At 44.7% G+C, this 18,704-nt stretch overlaps 1 protein-coding gene across 2 annotated transcripts in view; it reads left to right on the top strand.

Annotated features, from left to right (window-relative positions):
• The window catches only part of doc2b (double C2-like domains, beta), a 216,244-nt gene extending 211,594 nt beyond the window's left edge, over nucleotides 1-4,650 (top strand). For both annotated transcript variants that reach the window (XM_086309486.1, XM_086309485.1), the window contains 2 exons: nucleotides 182-278; nucleotides 3,282-4,650. In XM_086309486.1, coding sequence (XP_086165612.1) covers nucleotides 182-278; nucleotides 3,282-3,415 — 231 coding nt within the window. In that variant the 3' untranslated portion in view covers nucleotides 3,416-4,650. The remainder of the gene's footprint in view (nucleotides 1-181; nucleotides 279-3,281) is intronic.
• Nucleotides 4,651-18,704: the final 14,054 nt, after the last annotated feature.

Raw genomic sequence — 18,704 nt, 5'->3', positions numbered from 1 at the left:
ATGCAAACCGAAAAACTGCACATTAGAGTGTTTTTGTGTGTGTGTGTGACGATGGTCCATCAGAATAAATAAACTCTTAAAGCCCCAACGTGGTGATCTGAAAAGATGAGGTATTATTAATCATGTGTTTTGAGAGAGAAAATTGTGGAGCTCTTATTTTGCCCTCTTTTATTTTCTGCAGGAGTTCTGTTATGACATAAAATATGCAGACCTCACCAAAAAGACCCTGGAGGTGACCGTATGGGACTACGACATTGGAAAGTCGAATGACTTCATAGGTAAGCAGTGCTGGGCTTCACTGTGCTGACACTTTGAGACTCCCTGAGGGTTACTGGGGTCTGCATGTTTTTAAGGACTTGTTTCGGTTTGCATTTCCAACATGAAAAGGAATGCAAACACAAACTAACTGCTGCTACAACAAAAAGATGGAGATCAACACAGGTGGGATTGTGTGTTTGTTGTGTAATGAGACTTTTAAGGGCGATGGAAAAGCTGTGATTGTGTGGCGTGGATATTTCACAGTCTTAAGAATAATTGTAACATTATCCATAAATTCCAAAAAAGGGTAAAGAAATCTAAAGAAGTAGCTATTAAACGAGGTCCAACTCAAAAAGATGTCACAACTGAGGTTAATATAATAACATTATGAATAACCCCCCCCCAAAACAATGTAATATAACAAGTAGGGGTGCAACGATACACAAAATTCACGGTTCGGTTCGGTTCGATACTTTGGTGTCACGGTTCGATATTTTTTCGATACAAAAAAATGTTCATGCATTTTTAATTTGTCATTTATTAAAATTATAAATATATATTTTAACTCAAAAGTACAGTTTTTAAATTTTACCCCTAACCCTTGTGCGTGTTTTTTATTTTGACAGCGAATGCGCACCTGCGGACCACTTATGTGCAGCCCTGGTTATTTAGCTCATCATATTGCAGCCACAGAAATTCTTTTGTCCATGAAACCATAAAGCTGCACTTTCTTTTTGCCTTATAGTCTGATTTGTCATAACTTCTCCGTTTTGTGGTAAGCTTTTCTTTGGCTGTCACTTCTTCACCCTGACCTGTCTTATTTGGCTCAGCAGAACTGAAATGCTTTTACACACTCACTCACATAAGCTCAGCGATTCTCTGCGCGATCAACCTCTCACATGTTTAAGCTGCGGGAGATTTCACTTGTCATGTTTGCATAGTAAGCTAATGATTAATAAGACGATGTCAGAGGAATTGGTGCACAAATTATCATCACTCACAGATCAGTGCTGTCATTGCAAAGTGAAAGCAAAAACACAAGCGCAAATTCAAACGCGATTTCAATATGTCACATATTGACAGTGGCTCACCGATGCCAATGACATAATTACCCAGCTACATTTCTGAAAGAATGCAAAAGCATTGACATATATTTTTCCTACAATAGCCCGACGGGCAGGGCAGAGATAGATTTTGGTAGCCCGACTGAAAAAATCGCTAGCTCCGGGACGTCGGGCTAGCGATATTGCAAGCCCTGTATCTGATTGAGGAATCACTCATCTTTGGAAAAGAGAGTTTATTACAGAGAAATGTCTCTTTCCAAAATAAAAGCTATACTATCCGCTTCTTCTGGGCTATATTCTCAGCAGCATAAGGAGAATCATGTGCTAACAGCTGTCTAAATGACTCGGCTAAAGTTAGTAGCATGCTTGCTTTTTTTGTCTGCTTCCACTTGTCTTTGCACTAGGATGATGTCGGCGTAAATGTGCAGTCATATTCGTTGTGTTCCCACTAGTGCTTTCAGGTTAATCTCGTTGAAATGACCTTAACGCCACAACACGGCAAATCTCCGTTAACGAGCTACCGCCGATCGCTCCGTGCATGGGGCTAGACGGCCAACACGTTAACGAGCTAACTGCGCTAGCACACTAGTTCACACCAATGTAATTGAGCATTGCGTGGCACATCCAACATACTGTTTTACTTTAGTCCATGACTCGCTTACCTTCAGGGTCATACGTCACATGAAAACCAAAATAATTCCAAACGCCAGATCTGAATGAGGGTGGGGGAGGTGCCCTGCGCTCTTCCTTCTGACTATGCTGTCTGTGTTGAGCGCTCAGTGGATCTGCGCTGGACAGTGCAGCCTAGGCGGAGTAGTCGAACACAGATTCACTGAGCGCTCAACACAGACAGCATCGTCAGAAGGAAAATTGATAAAATAAATTACAAATGTTGTATTGTTCGATACATATGCGTACCGAACCGAAAGCACTGTATCGAACGGTTCAATATCGATACGAATATCGTTGCACCCCTAATAACAAGTCAACACATAATATGATAAATCATAATGAACTTACACATTATCACAATATATATGATCACATTTTGAAAAATGTGCCATGTCCTGTGCTTTCAAATCACAGCTGGAATCTTCTGTTTCCTGTTTGTCTGTATAAAAAGCCAATCAGATCTTTGGAGCTCAGGGGAAACACAAGACCTCAGATGTATCTGCAGTACTTTGACAAAGTTTTCACAGCACTCTGTGCAGCCATGTGAAAAGCTAAGTACGTCCTCACTGCTTCCAGAGGAATATAAAGTGTAAATAGCAGCTAAGTGCTAATCAAATGCACTAAATCAACCGATCATCAGTTTGTGTGAGCACCACGGTTAAAGCTTTGGCAATTTTGCTGGTCTGGAGCATTCAGATGTATGTTAACACAATGGCACAATCTTCCGAAGAGAGGACGTCCCAGCAAATTCACCCCAAGGTCGGATTGTGCAGCGCACAGAGAAGCTGCAAAAAATCTCAGACTCAACAGGCCTCAGTTAACATGTTCACTGCTGAAGTGCATGACTATAGCATTAGAAAAAGACTGAACAAGTAGGGCAGCACAGCTCAGGTTTGCAAAGTTGCATCCGAATAAACCAAAAGACTATTGTAACAACGTTCTTTGGCCATATGAGACTAAATGTTCAACCATAATGGACAGCACTACATTTGGCATAAATTTCTGGAGGGTGCTGTAACTTTTAATATAGGATGAACATATAAGGATTTTTATTTTAATGTGAGCCGTGCAAAGTCCAGTGATGCAACACACAGAGCTGGAAATGAACATAACTGATTCTCTTTAGTAAACCAACTTATAAATAATTTGTAAAAGGTTTTTCATCTTTAATATTGTTTTTCAGCTGTTTTATGATGCTAAGAATATAAACTGATATTATAATGTGATGCATTATAAGTCTCCTGTCTTTCTAATAAGAACTCATTCTGTGTTTGTGCCTCCTTTTAGGTGGTGTATCTCTGGGTATCAATGCAAATGGAGAAAGGCTCAAGCACTGGTTTGACTGCCTCAAAAACAAGGACAAAAAAATTGAACGCTGGCACACGTTGACCAATGAATTACCTGGTTCATTAAATGACTGAACACACACAATCCTTCGTCCAACCTGTTCGCCGGCTGCACCAGGACTCCCGCATCCTCCCCGTCCTCTCCACCCAGGTCGTCTTCTCTGGGTCGCCCTCGTGTTGCCCGCATCGACCTGAGACGCCTCTCTTTGGGAATACACAGTATTTCCTCTCCACAGGGCTGAGTTTAAAACATACACATCTCATGTTTGTGTTCAACAACACTTTCACACATACAGAAAGGAGGTTGCACCGCTGCTCATTTCATGTTTTTAAGAGAAATTCAATCCACAAGATGACTGACAGGGATTGTAGTGTTGACTTTAAAGGATTCTTGTATGAACGGTGGAAGATAAAAGAAGCAAAATCTATTTGATGAGATCTTTTACAGCAGTTAAAGAATTTCCACTAATCCATAAAGCTGCACAGGAAAAACCTCATGATTTCAATTTCATGGCTATGAGCAGTCTTAGGATTTAAAGTAGTGGATACACTAACAAAGGATGTAGCAAATATTTCGTATTACTAATACAAGTTCTAGATTTGGAGCATGTATTTTCCATTTGGGAAGATGAGAGCAATGCCATAGAGACTTCGTGTAGTTTATGGAGAACAGTCTTTAAAGGTTGAGGTCTCATTATGCTTCAAACCATGTCTGAACCATAACTCTAACTAAAAAACTGCTGTTTTGTTTGTTTGATAGAGTTAATAGTGAAGCTTGTGTAAAGGCAAAAACTCCACAGAGAAAGAGAGCTGGGTTGTGGCAAGAGTTGCCTAAAGCTACTTTATATTGTAAGCCAAATAATCTACAATAATAAACAGCAACCTCTAACAATTAGAAGGCCCCCAATGTGCAAGTAGAGTGACACTAGCGAGAGTGGGAAGGAAGAACTCCCTTTAAACAGGAAGAAACCAGAGATTAATGAGTAAATGCAAAGTGGTCTGCAAACACATCGAGAGTGAGTCTTAAGTAGAAAGGAGTTACAATGCCCTCCAATACTCACTAACTTTATTCTGTAAAGATAGTTTCAGTTATTTTAAACCATAAGTTAATAAAATAATTTTTGCTTTTTGCAGTTCTAAAGCAGAAAACCTTTTTTTTAAATTGTGGGTTTTACTTGTTAAGAAAGATATTGCAAACAATATCAACCTGCTGGCATCATATTTAATCCATCTGTGGCCAGTTTAAAGAATATAGTTACATTTGATTTCAATATGTCTAAATTACAACAAAAAAGTATACTTTCACAGCCTCCACCTGTCAAGGCTCGGCTGTGTGGCAGGCAGGAGGAGGACCCAAACGCAAAACTCACAGACACGGGGATGAACTCAAAATCACAGCTTTAATGCTGGAATGGCAGAACATAGGAAATACAAAACTAAACTGGGAAAAGTAAACTAACATACGCAGAGAGACACAGGGAGATCCACACAACATGAGGGACGACGTCACACTGAACAGAGGGAGACGCAGACAGAAATACACAGAGGGTTAACGAGGGAAGTGGGAACACACGGGGAACACAGGTGACACTGATAATCATAACGAGACAGGGCGGGGTGAACTGAACACTGACGGGAGAGGTGAAACAGGGAGCACAGAGGTTCAGACAGGAGGAGAGAGAGCACGAGTAGAACACCAACATAACAGGCAGGGGAGACACGGAATAAACACGAAAGGGGACGAGGGCTCATAAATACATAGAGGGGCACACAGGGAGACATGAAGGGCAAGGGATCAAAACTAGAAGCCATAGAATAAATCACACAAGTACAATAATATGAAAATCACAAAGAACTAAAAACGCTGGGTCAGGAGACCCAGGACCGTGACAGTACCCCCCCCTCAAGGGCTGGCTCCAGACAGCCCAAACACAGAAAAACAAAACCAAACAGAAAACAACCCAGGGCGGGCGGCGGGGGCCCAGGACGGAGGGCTCGGAACAGAAAACAAAGAGCACAGAAAACACCGGAGCCCAAGAAAACAACCCAAAACACAGAGCAGTTCAGGGGGCCGACCGTGCGGAAGGCAACGGCGGAGACGCGGAAACAGTTCAGGAGGCCGACCGTGCGCAAGGCAACGGCGGCGACGCGGAAACAGTTCAGGAGGCCGGCCGTGCGCAAGGCAACGGCGGCGACGCGGAAACAGTTCAGGAGGCCGGCCGTGCGCAAGGCAACGGCGGCGGCGAAGGAGACGACGGAGCAGTTCAGGAGGCCGACCGCGCGGAAGGCAGCGGCGGCGGCGAAGGAGACGACGGAGCAGTTCAGGAGGCCGACCGCGCGGAAGGCAGCGGCGGCGGCGAAGGAGACGACGGAGCAGTTCAGGAGGCCGACCGTGCAGACGGCAGCGGCGGCCCTCCAGTCCCAGGCGTGCCGGCCATGGCCCGGTGGGCGCAGGGCCAGACGAGGCAGCTGATGAGGATGCTGGACCAGACGAGGCAGCTGATGAGGATGCTGGACCAGACGAGGCAGCTGATGAGGATGCTGGACCAGACGAGGCAGCTGATGAGGATGCTGGACCAGACGAGGCAGCTGATGAGGATGCTGGACCAGACGAGGCAGCTGAAGAGGAGGCTGCGGCAGACGAAGGCTCTGAAGAGGAGGCTGCGGCAGACGAAGGCTCTGAAGAGGAGGCTGCGGCAGACGAAGGCTCTGAAGAGGAGGCTGCGGCAGACGAAGGCTCTGAAGAGGCTGCAGCAGACGAAGACTCGGAGGCCGGGCCAGGCGAGGTTGCAGAGGCTGAGGCCGGGCCAGGCGAGGTTGCAGAGGCTGAGGCCGGGCCAGGCGAGGTTGCAGAGGCTGAGGCCGGGCCAGGCGAGGTTGCAGAGGCTGAGGCCGGGCCAGGCGTAGCAGAAGCACAGGCGGATGTAGCCGGGCCAGGTGATGACGAGGCGGTCGCAGATGGCGGCTGGACAGGCTCCTCGGGCCCTCCAGCTGATGCGGCGTGAGGCTGAACGGGCCCCTCGGACCCTCCAGCGGAGACAGGAGGCTGAACGGGCCCCTCGGACCCTCCAGCGGAGACAGGAGGCTGAACGGGCCCCTCGGACCCTCCAGCGGAGACAGGAGGCTGAACGGGCCCCTCGGACCCTCCAGCGGAGACAGGAGGCTGAACGGGCCTCTCGGACCCTCCAGCGGAGACAGGAGGCTGAACGGGCCTCTCGGACCCTCCAGCGGGGACGAGGAGGTGCTGGCCGGGCTCACTGGAACCCCCAGCGGATGAGGCAGATGGCGGCGTGGGAGCCACGGAGTCCTGGATGAGCTCATCCGAGCTTCCAGCAGGAGCCGATGTAGAGCCAGAGAGGATTGGGACCCCGGGCTCAATGTTAAGCTGGCTAGAAAACCGCACTGCTACGGGGAACTGGGCCAAAGGTTCAGGTGCGAGCTGAGCTGCTGGACACACGGGGACCTGAGCTGCTGGACACACGGGGACCTGAGCTGCTGGACACACGGGGACCTGAGCTGCTAACGGTGGAGAAGTAGATAACTGCACGGGGAACTGAACTGAGGGCGTCTGCACTGGCACAGGGGACTGAACTGATGTCTGTTGTAACGGAGGTGGTGAGAGTGGAGTAGGCAGTGGAGTAGATGACTTCACAGGAGAATGAACCAGAGGTGAGTGCGCAGGAGATTGAGCTAGAGGTGGTAGTGATAGTTGAGGGGAAAGTGGAGCTGGTGATTGAGTGGATGACTGTGCTAAAGGAGGCTGCACTGGGGACACTGGAGACTGCACTGGGGACACTGGAGACTGCACTGGGGACACTGGAGACTGCAGTGATGGTTGTAGTGGAGGTGTAACGGGTGAAGGAGTGGCTGAAGTGGCTGTGGGTCGGACGGCTAGTGGCTCAGCTACAGGGTATGGTAACGGCAGGGCTATGGGTTGAATGACTGACTGAGTAGCAGCCTGAGTGGCTGGGTGTAGGGACGGTTGTGGTGGAAGAGAAACAGGTGGTAGAGTGGATGATGGAGCTTGTGGTGGAGTTAATGGCTGAGCTAGCGGGGACACAGGAGACTGAACTGAGGGTGGCGGCGAGGGAGCTAACTGAGCTGCGGGTGGCGGCGAGGGAGCTAACTGAGCTGCGGGTGGCGGCGAGGGAGCTAACTGAGCTGCGGGTGGCGGCGAGGGAGCCGACGGAGCTTCTGGCAGCACAGAAGGTGAATTAGAAGGCCGAATGTCCGGCTGTGGGGTGGCGCGTCGGCGGCGTGAATGCCGTTTCTTTTTTGATGATGGCTCTGACGGGCCGAGCGGCTCCACATCCGGCCCTTCAGGCAGGTGGGTAGTAGCAGCTGGGGGATGAAGGTGGAGCTCGTTGCGGATTAAATCCTGTTCGAGTGGGTGGAGCGCACTGAGTAGCCAGGGAAGACCAGAGAACAAGCGCTGTAGTTTGGTTTCCACAGCACGGCGAAATTCCTTCCCCTCATGTTCGAGCCACAGATGCAGGAGTCTTTCCACGGAGTAGATTATGTCCAGACGCAGTTCTTCTGGTGGGTTGAGTGCTGCTGGGTCCATATCTGGTGACGTCGTACTGTCAAGGCTCGGCTGTGTGGCAGGCAGGAGGAGGACCCAAACGCAAAACTCACAGACACGGGGATGAACTCAAAATCACAGCTTTAATGCTGGAATGGCAGAACATAGGAAATACAAAACTAAACTGGGAAAAGTAAACTAACATACGCAGAGAGACACAGGGAGATCCACACAACATGAGGGACGACGTCACACTGAACAGAGGGAGACGCAGACAGAAATACACAGAGGGTTAACGAGGGAAGTGGGAACACACGGGGAACACAGGTGACACTGATAATCATAACGAGACAGGGCGGGGTGAACTGAACACTGACGGGAGAGGTGAAACAGGGAGCACAGAGGTTCAGACAGGAGGAGAGAGAGCACGAGTAGAACACCAACATAACAGGCAGGGGAGACACGGAATAAACACGAAAGGGGACGAGGGCTCATAAATACATAGAGGGGCACACAGGGAGACATGAAGGGCAAGGGATCAAAACTAGAAGCCATAGAATAAATCACACAAGTACAATAATACGAAAATCACAAAGAACTAAAAACGCTGGGTCAGGAGACCCAGGACCGTGACACCACCATCTATTTGGATTCAGCTGTAGACTGATGTATAGTATGTGGGAGTCAGATTTCATCACAGCACCAGATGGCGAGTCATCCATCCATTTGTTTTTTCATGCTTATCCAACTACGAGTCATATTGGAGCTGCGCTGGGTACACCCTGGACCCTTCGTGTGAGTCCATCATAGGCCTAACGTGAAGAGACAGTCACACGCTCCCCAATTAATATCAGCAACGATGGATAGCTGAATGCGAGACTCCTGCCATGCAGTTGTCATTTGAGAGTGTATCATTCACTTTCACCGTGACAGAGAGCAATGATCATATGAAAGGTTCAGCTTTGGAAGATGTGGGTGAGAAACTTGAGAAAGATCCAGATCCCAGTGTGGCACATCATGGGCTTGATATACAGTAACTGTGCCTATCTCTGGTTACAACAAAGAATCTAAGTAGTATAACAGAAGAAAAGGCCCAAAGGTGGTGCATCAGGTCTGAATTGAGCTTTTTTCACATTCATAGGGTTTTGCACTGTAAAATTCAGTTAAAACAGAGTTACCTTTACCTCCCAAAGAGTCTGAAGAAGAACATTTAGCAGACACAGCCTCACCTCTAGTGTTTTTCTTCACACGCTAATGTTTTTTAGCCACAACAACAGAATCGTACTTCTTTCCAAATTCACTATAGTGAAATTCAAGGCAATGGTCGTCATTTTGAGGGAGTGGAGCATATCAAATACAGTGTCTACAAAAAGTCCTGGAAGCAGTGCAGGGATTCAAAAGGAGACAAACTTAGAGGGCACAGATGTGTTTAAACCAGGCATGCACAATGTGTCTCTGTAGCTTCTTAGTCATCCAGGTCACGTTAGTGTAGAAAGCCTGAGAAAAGAGACAACTAGACTTCTTTAAATTTGTGAAGATGTTTGACTTCAATAGGTCACATGATGGTCACATGATGGGTTGGGCCAAAGTATGATGGTACCGACCCTCTTGTGACTCGTGATAAATCACATGACCTTTTGTTTTTAGAATTGAAGAAGTCCAGTTACCTCTTTTTTTTTTTTAAAGCTCTTTAGACTTTTTAGCTACGGTGTTGAAGACACACGTGTAAACAACAAGGTTAATATGGCTGCTACATATAATTATATAAAGATGGGATCGTTGTTTGAAGCATGTTGAGGCCTTGATAGGCAGTATCACAACTGGAGCAACCACCCTAACCCGTCCCTGAAATCTAAGGCACTCTGGGTTACTAAGGTAACAAAGTCTGGCTTTAAATCCATGTAAAAACTGATGCTCTCCTTTAAGGTTAAAACAAGAGGTTAAAGAACTAATACGCTAACGTTGAACGTAAATTCCTTCTTAAGGCTTCTTTACAGCAGTTATTCATGGCATCCCTGCATGTTTCTGTATGAGACATGACAAAATGTCACCAACTATGTGAACCAACCACCGATTAAGTTCCACCCGTCATCTGCTGACTTTTATGGTCGAGGATCGAGGCTCTGCAAGTGTTTGCTCCATTCAGTCATCTCATCCAGACTTAAAAAAAATCAGAAAAACTGAAACCAGTGAGCGTTATAATATAATTGAGAGGTGAATCATGGGTACAAGGCCGCAGCGCTGTTTTCAATCAGCTGGATTTTCTTTGTGGTCAAAAATAACTTCTTAAGTTTGAGACTTCTTAAGAGTGAAAGAAAATGGGTTCAAACGTCAAGGGCATGATTACATTTCTTTCGAACTGCAAACAGCAAAGTGCCCCTGAGTCAATCTGAGGCAGATGGTCACTTAGACAAGTGCAAAAAACACAGAATAGTAACGATACTGTGGGGTTTTGTGATTATCCAGGAGCTGCATGGATATGAATATAGGCAGAAAAATCTCATTGTTCTGATGCTCTGTGGTCATATTTCATGCAGAAAATAAGAAACATCCATAGTCGCTATGTGCAGTCGTCACGCCACACAGCGTGCTCCAGTGTTGGAAAGCTGAGTGCAGCTGTAATCAACAACAGAATGAAGTTCAGTGGGTGACCCGTCTGGTGAAAATCACTTGTTGAGCCACAATGCCACCTGATTGGGAAGCTCTATTGTGTGTGTGCGCGTGTGTGTGTGTGTGTGTGTGTGTGCAGCTTATTGTTTACACTACTGAAAATTAGTTTCGCTGATGGCATTTTCAGCTGGATGAAAATGTACCTGCTGTTTGTCAAAAGGGCCGAATTTCAAAAACAGGAAGTTTACATCAAATGTTTAAAAAGAGAAAAAATAGAAATTAAAACACAAAAAGCATGTATTGTTTACAACAGCCTATTCCTGCTGAAGTTCAAGTTTGCTGCTAAACGGGCAAACGCGCCCTCTTTGGCTGAAGTCACTGCGGTCGTTCAGTCGTGCAATGCGACCTTCGCTAAGACGGATGAGAAGGGCAGCATTTTTAATATACTAGCAGTGTATGTGTATTGTTACTATATTGTTGTTTTTTTATGTGAGCACCTCCACTAGAAATGTATCAAACAGAATGTACATGTTTAACCCCTTCTATTCCACAGTAAGTCCTGCACCTTAGTGCTCTGTAGTGTTCATATTGTTCATACGTCGGATCTGAAGCTCTGTATTTGAGCACACGTATCTGGGAATAGAGATGGTTGAACTCACTCCCCTGCAGCGGACTACCAGGGCTTATCTCGCTCAAAAAATTCTAAGTGAGTTAACATTTTACTTTGAATGACTTATGATTGTTTTAATTTTAATATATTTTGTCGAAGTGGACCTACTATGCTTATCCTTGCTTTCTGTCACATACATACTGTTCCAATGATCTCTGCTCGTATTAATTACGGTCAAAGGTTCAAATACTGAGCCCAGCATGCGTGCAGGTAATTCCTGTGAGCCAATTTCATTCCTGTTTTTCAGGAAAGTATGATGTGACATCATTCTGGGCTATTTCAGGATAAAGAGAGTAAGTCCTGAATTTGGTCACTGGGAGCTGCTCTGGTTGTGTGATTGAAGGGGACGCTAATCCTACGTGAGCTGGATTCTGATATTCCAAACTCCAGGAGAACTATATTCTCACTTTTTTTTTAATCAGTCATTATAAATAAAAACAGATCTAAGTTATATTTTAAGTGTTAGTATGTTAGCTAAGTCTTGCTTATTTGGTTGACCTGCAAATTTTCATTCAAGTTAGATGCACGTCATTTCGTCTTGTGGTCAGTGGCTCTGTGCCCTACAAGTGAGCCCTGCCCCTCATTTTGAGAACCACTGGCTCAACAGACTGGTATGTTTGTGCCTGGGTCCCATACAGCAACCCCCGGGACTCGGACCGTGAAATTTATGGTTTTCAGGGTTTTTATCGGTTTTTTAAGCGTTATTTTTTGATCTTTTTTTTGTTAACTCGGTTTCCCTGGGTCTTTTTCCGTGTGTTATGAATAAATCTTGTTTTCTTTGTTACCGGTACTGGTTTTGTTTTGTTGCATTTATCCGCAACACCTTAATGGCCGGTTCCTGAAAATATTGTCGGACATAAACCGGTCCGGGGCGCAAAAAAGGTTGGGGACCGCTGCCATACGGAGCCTACGCACCGCTTTTACGATTACTGATGGCATGTTGTAGTTGTGCACTGCCATTAGGGGGCAGTGTCAGAAATAAGTGACACAGCACAGTCTGTGGGCTGGTCTTGCTTGTGTTGTTGTTGCGATATAACCAGAGGTGTTTTACCTGGCAAGGCAGGACAATGCTTGCCCCGCGAGAGCAGACAAACTTTAAACTACAGCAGTGCCGATGTTTAAAGACTGTAATGACAGATGGAGAGCCCATCCACGTGACCACACTGTCGTTGGTGGTGTCAGATTCTTTAGAGCATATTACAGCTAAAGGGGCGCCTTTGTATTTCATGCCTAAGGCTGCAACAGACTTTCACCACTGGATACACAAAGAGGGGCTGAAATGTTAAAAACAGTTAAAACTGGCCTCTACAGGCACTATCTTGCAACATTTTTAAATCTTTGATGTGGTTTTTTCGCATTTGTGATGAACACCACTTTCACTCCCGTTCCTATTCAGGCCCACTTTTAAACCAATCAGTATTCAACGTGCGACCTATAAAAAAGCATTGATTTGAACCATGATTCATTCAGAGCTTCTCTAGTCCAGAAATAAAAATACTGAGCTGGAAATGAGCATAGCAGGTCCACTTTAAAGTTTACCCCGAGTCCCTGTGCAGTCCTGAATCCCAGGACTCAAACCTCAGATCACCAGGTTGGGATGCATGCCATATATAGTTCGATTCCCCAGTACGACCCTTTTTATGCATGTCCTCCACCACACCCGGCTTTCATCCACCGTGCACAGGCTGGTGACCCAGAAGCAGCGCACAAATACTCCTCACGTAGCGATCGGGATTCCTGTCAGGCTTGCAATTTAGCTAACAGCTTTTTGTCATTACCTCACGTCACTGTAAGCGATCGAGCAGGCATGTTTGGGCTTTTTCTTTCAGGAGCATGTCGACTCTGTCGGTGTGGCTGGCTGCTTTTGCAGTCGTATCATTTTAACTCACTAGTTGCAGCTGTTGGATTGTGAAGAACAGCTCTAATGTCCATTTGTTATACTATTTGACCTTCTTCACCCAGTTTCATTACTGACACAGTGCTGTTTGAATAATTAGATTCCTTTTCGCGCTTGCTTCCGTTCATTTTGAGGAAAAATTTGATTTTGATAAGTGATATCGCACCTTCAAAGCTGGGGAATGAAATCTTTAACGCATTTCAGCTGGCCTCACGTCTCCGTTTCCTTTAAGTGTTAACAGTCTCTTCAGCCCCATCGATACGGGAGACACAAGGCGGCTGTGAAACTTTGCTGGCATCTCAATATACTCCTTAACACAGCAGTGGTCCCTCTCCTCCCCCCCTCCCCGATTAATATGTAATGAATAAAACTGACATGTGATTTTGATTTTGTAATCTGTCTGCCTTTGTATGCAAGCTCAATATTATATAAAAAAAAAAACAAATGCATGCATATGTTCTTGGTTTTGTCATGAGATGACTTTGCCTAATGTTTGATACTGTTTTCTGTATGAAAAAAAAATATGACTGTGGATGCTCTAAGATTATGCTACAAGTCAGTCTTTCTTCTAGACTACATTTTGTACCTTTGAACACTATCGCATTGCCTGTTTGGCTGCTGTATTGACTATCTGGAAGCGTGATTTGATGTGAATTAAATTCTCTCCTTTGTTGTTTTTCGTTTCCTTTTGAACACTCAGGCACTTGTTTTCATTTTTCTGAATTTGTTGAATGTATGACTATAAATGCTTGTCTCAAATTATATTTTAGTCCTATGCCAAATGGAAAGGTTGTTGTGCCTTATTTCTAATAACATGGGTCATTTCACTCATTGCAAGGTGCAGGTGAAAGTCTGAAATGTGGCATAATTTCTTTAGCTCCGGTCAGAGTCCATGCAAATGATGCTTCCAAGCAGCAGCAGCAGGCGCTTCCTGCCAGATCACCGACACTAGTGTTCTGTATTTTGACGGGAAAGCAACAGGAACTCCGTTACAGCGATACTTCCTGCTAATTAAAGGCCAGTATGATCACGCAAGGTTTTTGTCACGGTCTGGAGGGCAGACCGTGGGGGATGTAGGAGAAAGGACCCAAAACGCAGACTTAATGGAATGAACAGTGGGTTTATTTACAGTGAGGTAATTGTACACCACACATTAAATCTCCAAAAGTGCTCCCTCGACTCCCGTGACGTGTCTTCTCCCAAGTGCTGGTATCCCGTGCTCTCTGCCCCTGTGCCTTCACACACCCCGTGTGTCTTGCAGTCCTGTGTTCCGCTGTCCTCCTGGGGAAAAACACAGACACAGCCGTTATGGCACCAACTCCGGCAGGCATACACTTTAACAACACTAGAAACACTGACATGGAGTCTAACTCAACGATCCTGCGCCGGAGGAAGCTCCATCGCTCTGTTAAGTAGCTCCCCCGACGATCCTGATCAGAAGCAGGTGTGTGGTAAGCTAGGCGTGACCAGCAGCTGGCAGGGCCACACCCATCAGGCCTGCAGGTGGCTGTCCTTCATCCTCCAGCCTCACACACACACACACACCAGCATGGAACACAAGAGCACAGTGCAGCAAACATACATCCAATACACTAATAACAATAAAGGTCCACACTGTTCACGAACCCCGAGTCCCCGGCACCGGGTCCGTGACAGTTTTGTCTGCAAACTGCATAAAGGCAGGTGACAAATTAAAGAAAAAATAAACCCTTGAGGCTTTTTGTCTCACGGAATCCAGCACCTCTATAAAAAAGCAGAAGTCCACTTTGCACCTTCAAAGACTGTATAAATGATAGATGTAGCCATTTTGATGTCACTCAGTCACAAGTTGTTAGTTGATATTCTGGATATCCTCCTTTCTGCAAGTCAAAATGGCCAAACTTTAGTAAATGGACTTTATATTTTATTCAGCTTGGTAAAAAAAAATATGTGAATGAGCCTTTTTTGCAACTGCAGCTATCGCCCCCTGGTGGTCGTTAAAAAGAATCCAGGTTCAATGCACTTCCCATTTGCAATTATTATGAATTTGTTCAGACTAATCTTTATCCTAGAATTGTCAAACATATGCTGGTGGTTTCTACTCCCCACGTGTCACCGAATGGTTTGTGAAAACTTGTAACTTAGATGCTGTTGCCTGCACAGATAGATATTGCAGACAAAGCTTTCCACTACCCGCCATTAAAACATGTAATAAAGGAATATAATTTAAAGAATATAGATGCCAGAGGGGAAAATATTTATCAGCTCTTCACCAAAAGTGTGTTGCACGGAGGTCACTCCTTTGGAATTCTATCTGCTATCATGAGACTGAAAGCTGCCGTGTGGTGCGCAACCAAAACGGTAAATAATCCCAAACACACTGTCAATAAAGAACAAGCAAACATGGATAGAAAAAACACACAATGAAACACTACCAATCATGGATTGGCCTCCCCAGAGCCTAGATGTCAACAATTATTGAGGCAGTGTGGGATTATCTTGAACGAAAGGCAGCAAACATCCAAAGAAGATCTTTGAATATCCATCAGGAAGCCTTAGAACTATTCCTGAAGGCTACTTGCCTAAGAAAGTTCAGGGTGTGTTGGAGAAAATGAATGTTGGACTTCTGGAAGTACCCTGTAGTGTCTTTTGGGTCTTGTAGGTTTTCTTTGTGGCCAAAGTTTGACATGAATACCCTTCAAATGCTTAATTGAATTGGGATTTGAAGAGTTTTCACCGTGTAGTGTTCATCAAACTGTTGCTGAGTGTTTTCTTGCAATGCAGCAGGGCGTGTTGTTACACTTATGGGTCTGCAATGCTTAGGTGGGTGCTACATGTCAAAATAGTGCACACATAAGTCAGCACATAAGCAGAACACTCATTTGCAACGAGATGATTCGTATTATTCACTCCACTGTGCCGTGGCTTTAATGTTGTAGGTGATCTATCTTGCAGTGGGAGCTGTTTTTATTCAGAGCACAGCTGCATTGTATATGGCTATAGAAAAGACGAGGCAATTTTTCAAGCAGTTTTCCTCTGAGACATTATAAGACAATTCAGAAAGATACAGATCTTTTCTTTCGTGCCTTTAGCTGCGTTGGTCTTGCAGAAAACCATATGGCTGCACAGATTCAGAAGCTGGGAACAAAGAAAAATCAATTAGCTGTGTGACTGCCTATTTCTGTGTCCTTTCTTCCTCTAATACAACCCATTATAGGCAACAGTGAAGGAGTCTGAACTGTCTGCCACCTTCATTCAGGTGTAAATATGGTGTCCCAGATGATCAGTGATACTGCTGGATGGATAACAAAAGTTCTCTGCAACTGTTTTTATGTAACCACCTCAGATTACCATTGTGTTTATCAAGAGGAAGAACCTCGAGTGCTATAATTAGATGAACTAGTTTAATTAATGTATATTTTTGCTGCATGAACAGATGATTATATGTCTGGTGAATGTGTTAGAGAAAGCCAGTTTCTTCAATAGTATGGACAGTACACACACAGGGGCTTAACTACATTTCCCAAGATGCATTTTAAAAAACAAAAACATACAAAGAGTGCTCAAAATTCAGCTTTGTGCAACAGCATGCACAAGGGTATGCTCTGCAGAAACCCAGTAACCCAGTTTATTTGCTTACAGGTTCTGGGGAAAGTGTTGAGAAGTTGCTTTGAACTTTAACATGTAGAAGTAGCTATTATGAATTTGTCTATTGGTTTTTGAAGTCCTGTCTTAAAATCTCAAGATGAGTGTTTTGCCAACACTTTCTTAGTGTTCTGAAACTGGATGTGGTGAGCGAGGGCAAGTTTGACTGTGAAATTATCCGCTCATTGTCACTGATCAATCACAAGTCATGAGGCAATGAACATACTGAGAGTAATCCTCCTTTCTGAATCAGATTATGACCAAGATTTAGAAAATGGACTTTAATTTTCTAATCCAGTGCAGCCTCTATCTCTGGCTATCAAGCAGTTAGCAACGTTAGCAACTACAAAAATAACATCACATTTAGAAGTAACAGATTGTGGACTGGAGTTAAAAGATGTGCATAGCCACGATGTCACTACCCCTTTTGTTGCACAGTGTGTTGCTAGCTATAGGCCGTGCTGCTGTATTTCACAGGCAGAGAAAAGAAAGCGAGCTAACTTCACTAAGAGATGGAGAAAGAAAGATAAGAAAGACGAGACAGGAAAGGAAGAAGAGAGATTAGATTTAAGGGTAAGGACTGCTCAATTGTATCTGATAAACTGGACATCTTAAGCTTAAATGGAAGTCTTCATGTTTTTAAATTAAATATCAGGTCACTACATGTGGCATTAGGCTTTTTTCATATTGTGATACATCTGCAAATCAAACTGAGATGGACTAACTGTGTTATTTAAATGTTGCAGGTTAATCCTCTGCAGGTTAGTGCAGGATAAACAGGTTTGTTTGCTGTACTGTGATGGATTTAAGAACGATGTGTGACGGTGACTGTGGTTTCATGGGCAGAGTAAATAGATGCTGACATCCATTGACTGAATTCCACCTTCATGCCAACTTTATCTAGAAATCATCTAGAAAAAAAAGAACTCTGTTTCCTGGCACAAAACAGACCAGTGTCCCCCCTCCAAGTATCCTCCCGGGACCAACCAAGTAAGCCATCTCACACAATCTGAGCAAAACTCTCTGGGACAGCTCTGTGGTTTAACCTGGGCTAACCTACCTACCCCTCTCTCTGTAAACCATCCCCAGGAATTCCTCTGACTGATATCTCCTTCAGTATTTGTCATTACGCAAGAAACCTTTTGAACTCTGAGTCCACTCAGCTTTATTGAAATTTTGGCATAGGACAACAACACCACAAACATGGTTATTAGGTTGAGAGGATCCAGTTCAGTGACTCAAACTAACAAAGAAAAGAATTCACTTTTTATGCTATCTATTGGATTCACTTGGTTTAAAGGGCAATACAGGACCTCCAGGTTCTGAAATTTTGGTGCTGACTTCATTTTTTACCTCTTGAGGTTGCGCCCTTGCTAGAGAAATGAAATTGAAATTTACACCAGTTAATATTGTGTTGGTTCCCCTTTTGCTGCCAAAACAGTCCTGACCAATTCAGCTATTGGACCCCTGAATGTGTGCTGTGGTATCTGGCACCAAGACGCTAGCAACAGATCCTTTGTTGCTAAGTTGGGAGATGGGGCCTCCATGGATCAGACTTGTTTGTCCAGCACATGCCACAAATGCTTGATTTGATTGAGACCCTGTAAATTTGGAGGCCAATTCAATACCTTTAAACTCATTGTTGTGCCCCTCAAACCATTTCTACTTTTTGCCAGGGAGCATTAATCTGTTGAAAGAGTCCACAGCTATCAGGGTATACCGTTAAAGGGTGTAGATGGTCTGCAACAATGCTTGGGTAGGTGGTACGTGGCAAAGTAACATCCACATGGATGACAGGACCCAAAGCTCTTATTCTCAGATGCCCATTGTTGGACATTGAGTGGTCTACAGCTATGTAGTTACATACCCAACAAAGTGTGATGCACTGTGCACTCTGACACCTTTCTATCAAAACCAGCATTAGATTTTTCAGCAATCTGAGATAGTGATCAGCGTAATGATCAGTGTTGCTGCCTTACCAGGTGTAACAATTAAGTTTAACATCCAGGCATTCATGAAAACAGAATGTATTAAATTTAAT

Source organism: Aulonocara sp. 'chitande type north' Nkhata Bay, linkage group LG10, assembly GCF_057382095.1.
Source record: "Aulonocara sp. 'chitande type north' Nkhata Bay isolate Kocher_YH1m ecotype deep benthic linkage group LG10, A_spYH_male_GT1.1, whole genome shotgun sequence".
NCBI lineage: Eukaryota > Metazoa > Chordata > Actinopteri > Cichliformes > Cichlidae > Aulonocara > Aulonocara sp. 'chitande type north' Nkhata Bay.
The sequence above is the reverse complement of the archived record's forward strand: the minus strand, read 5'-3'. Positions and strand labels throughout refer to the sequence as shown.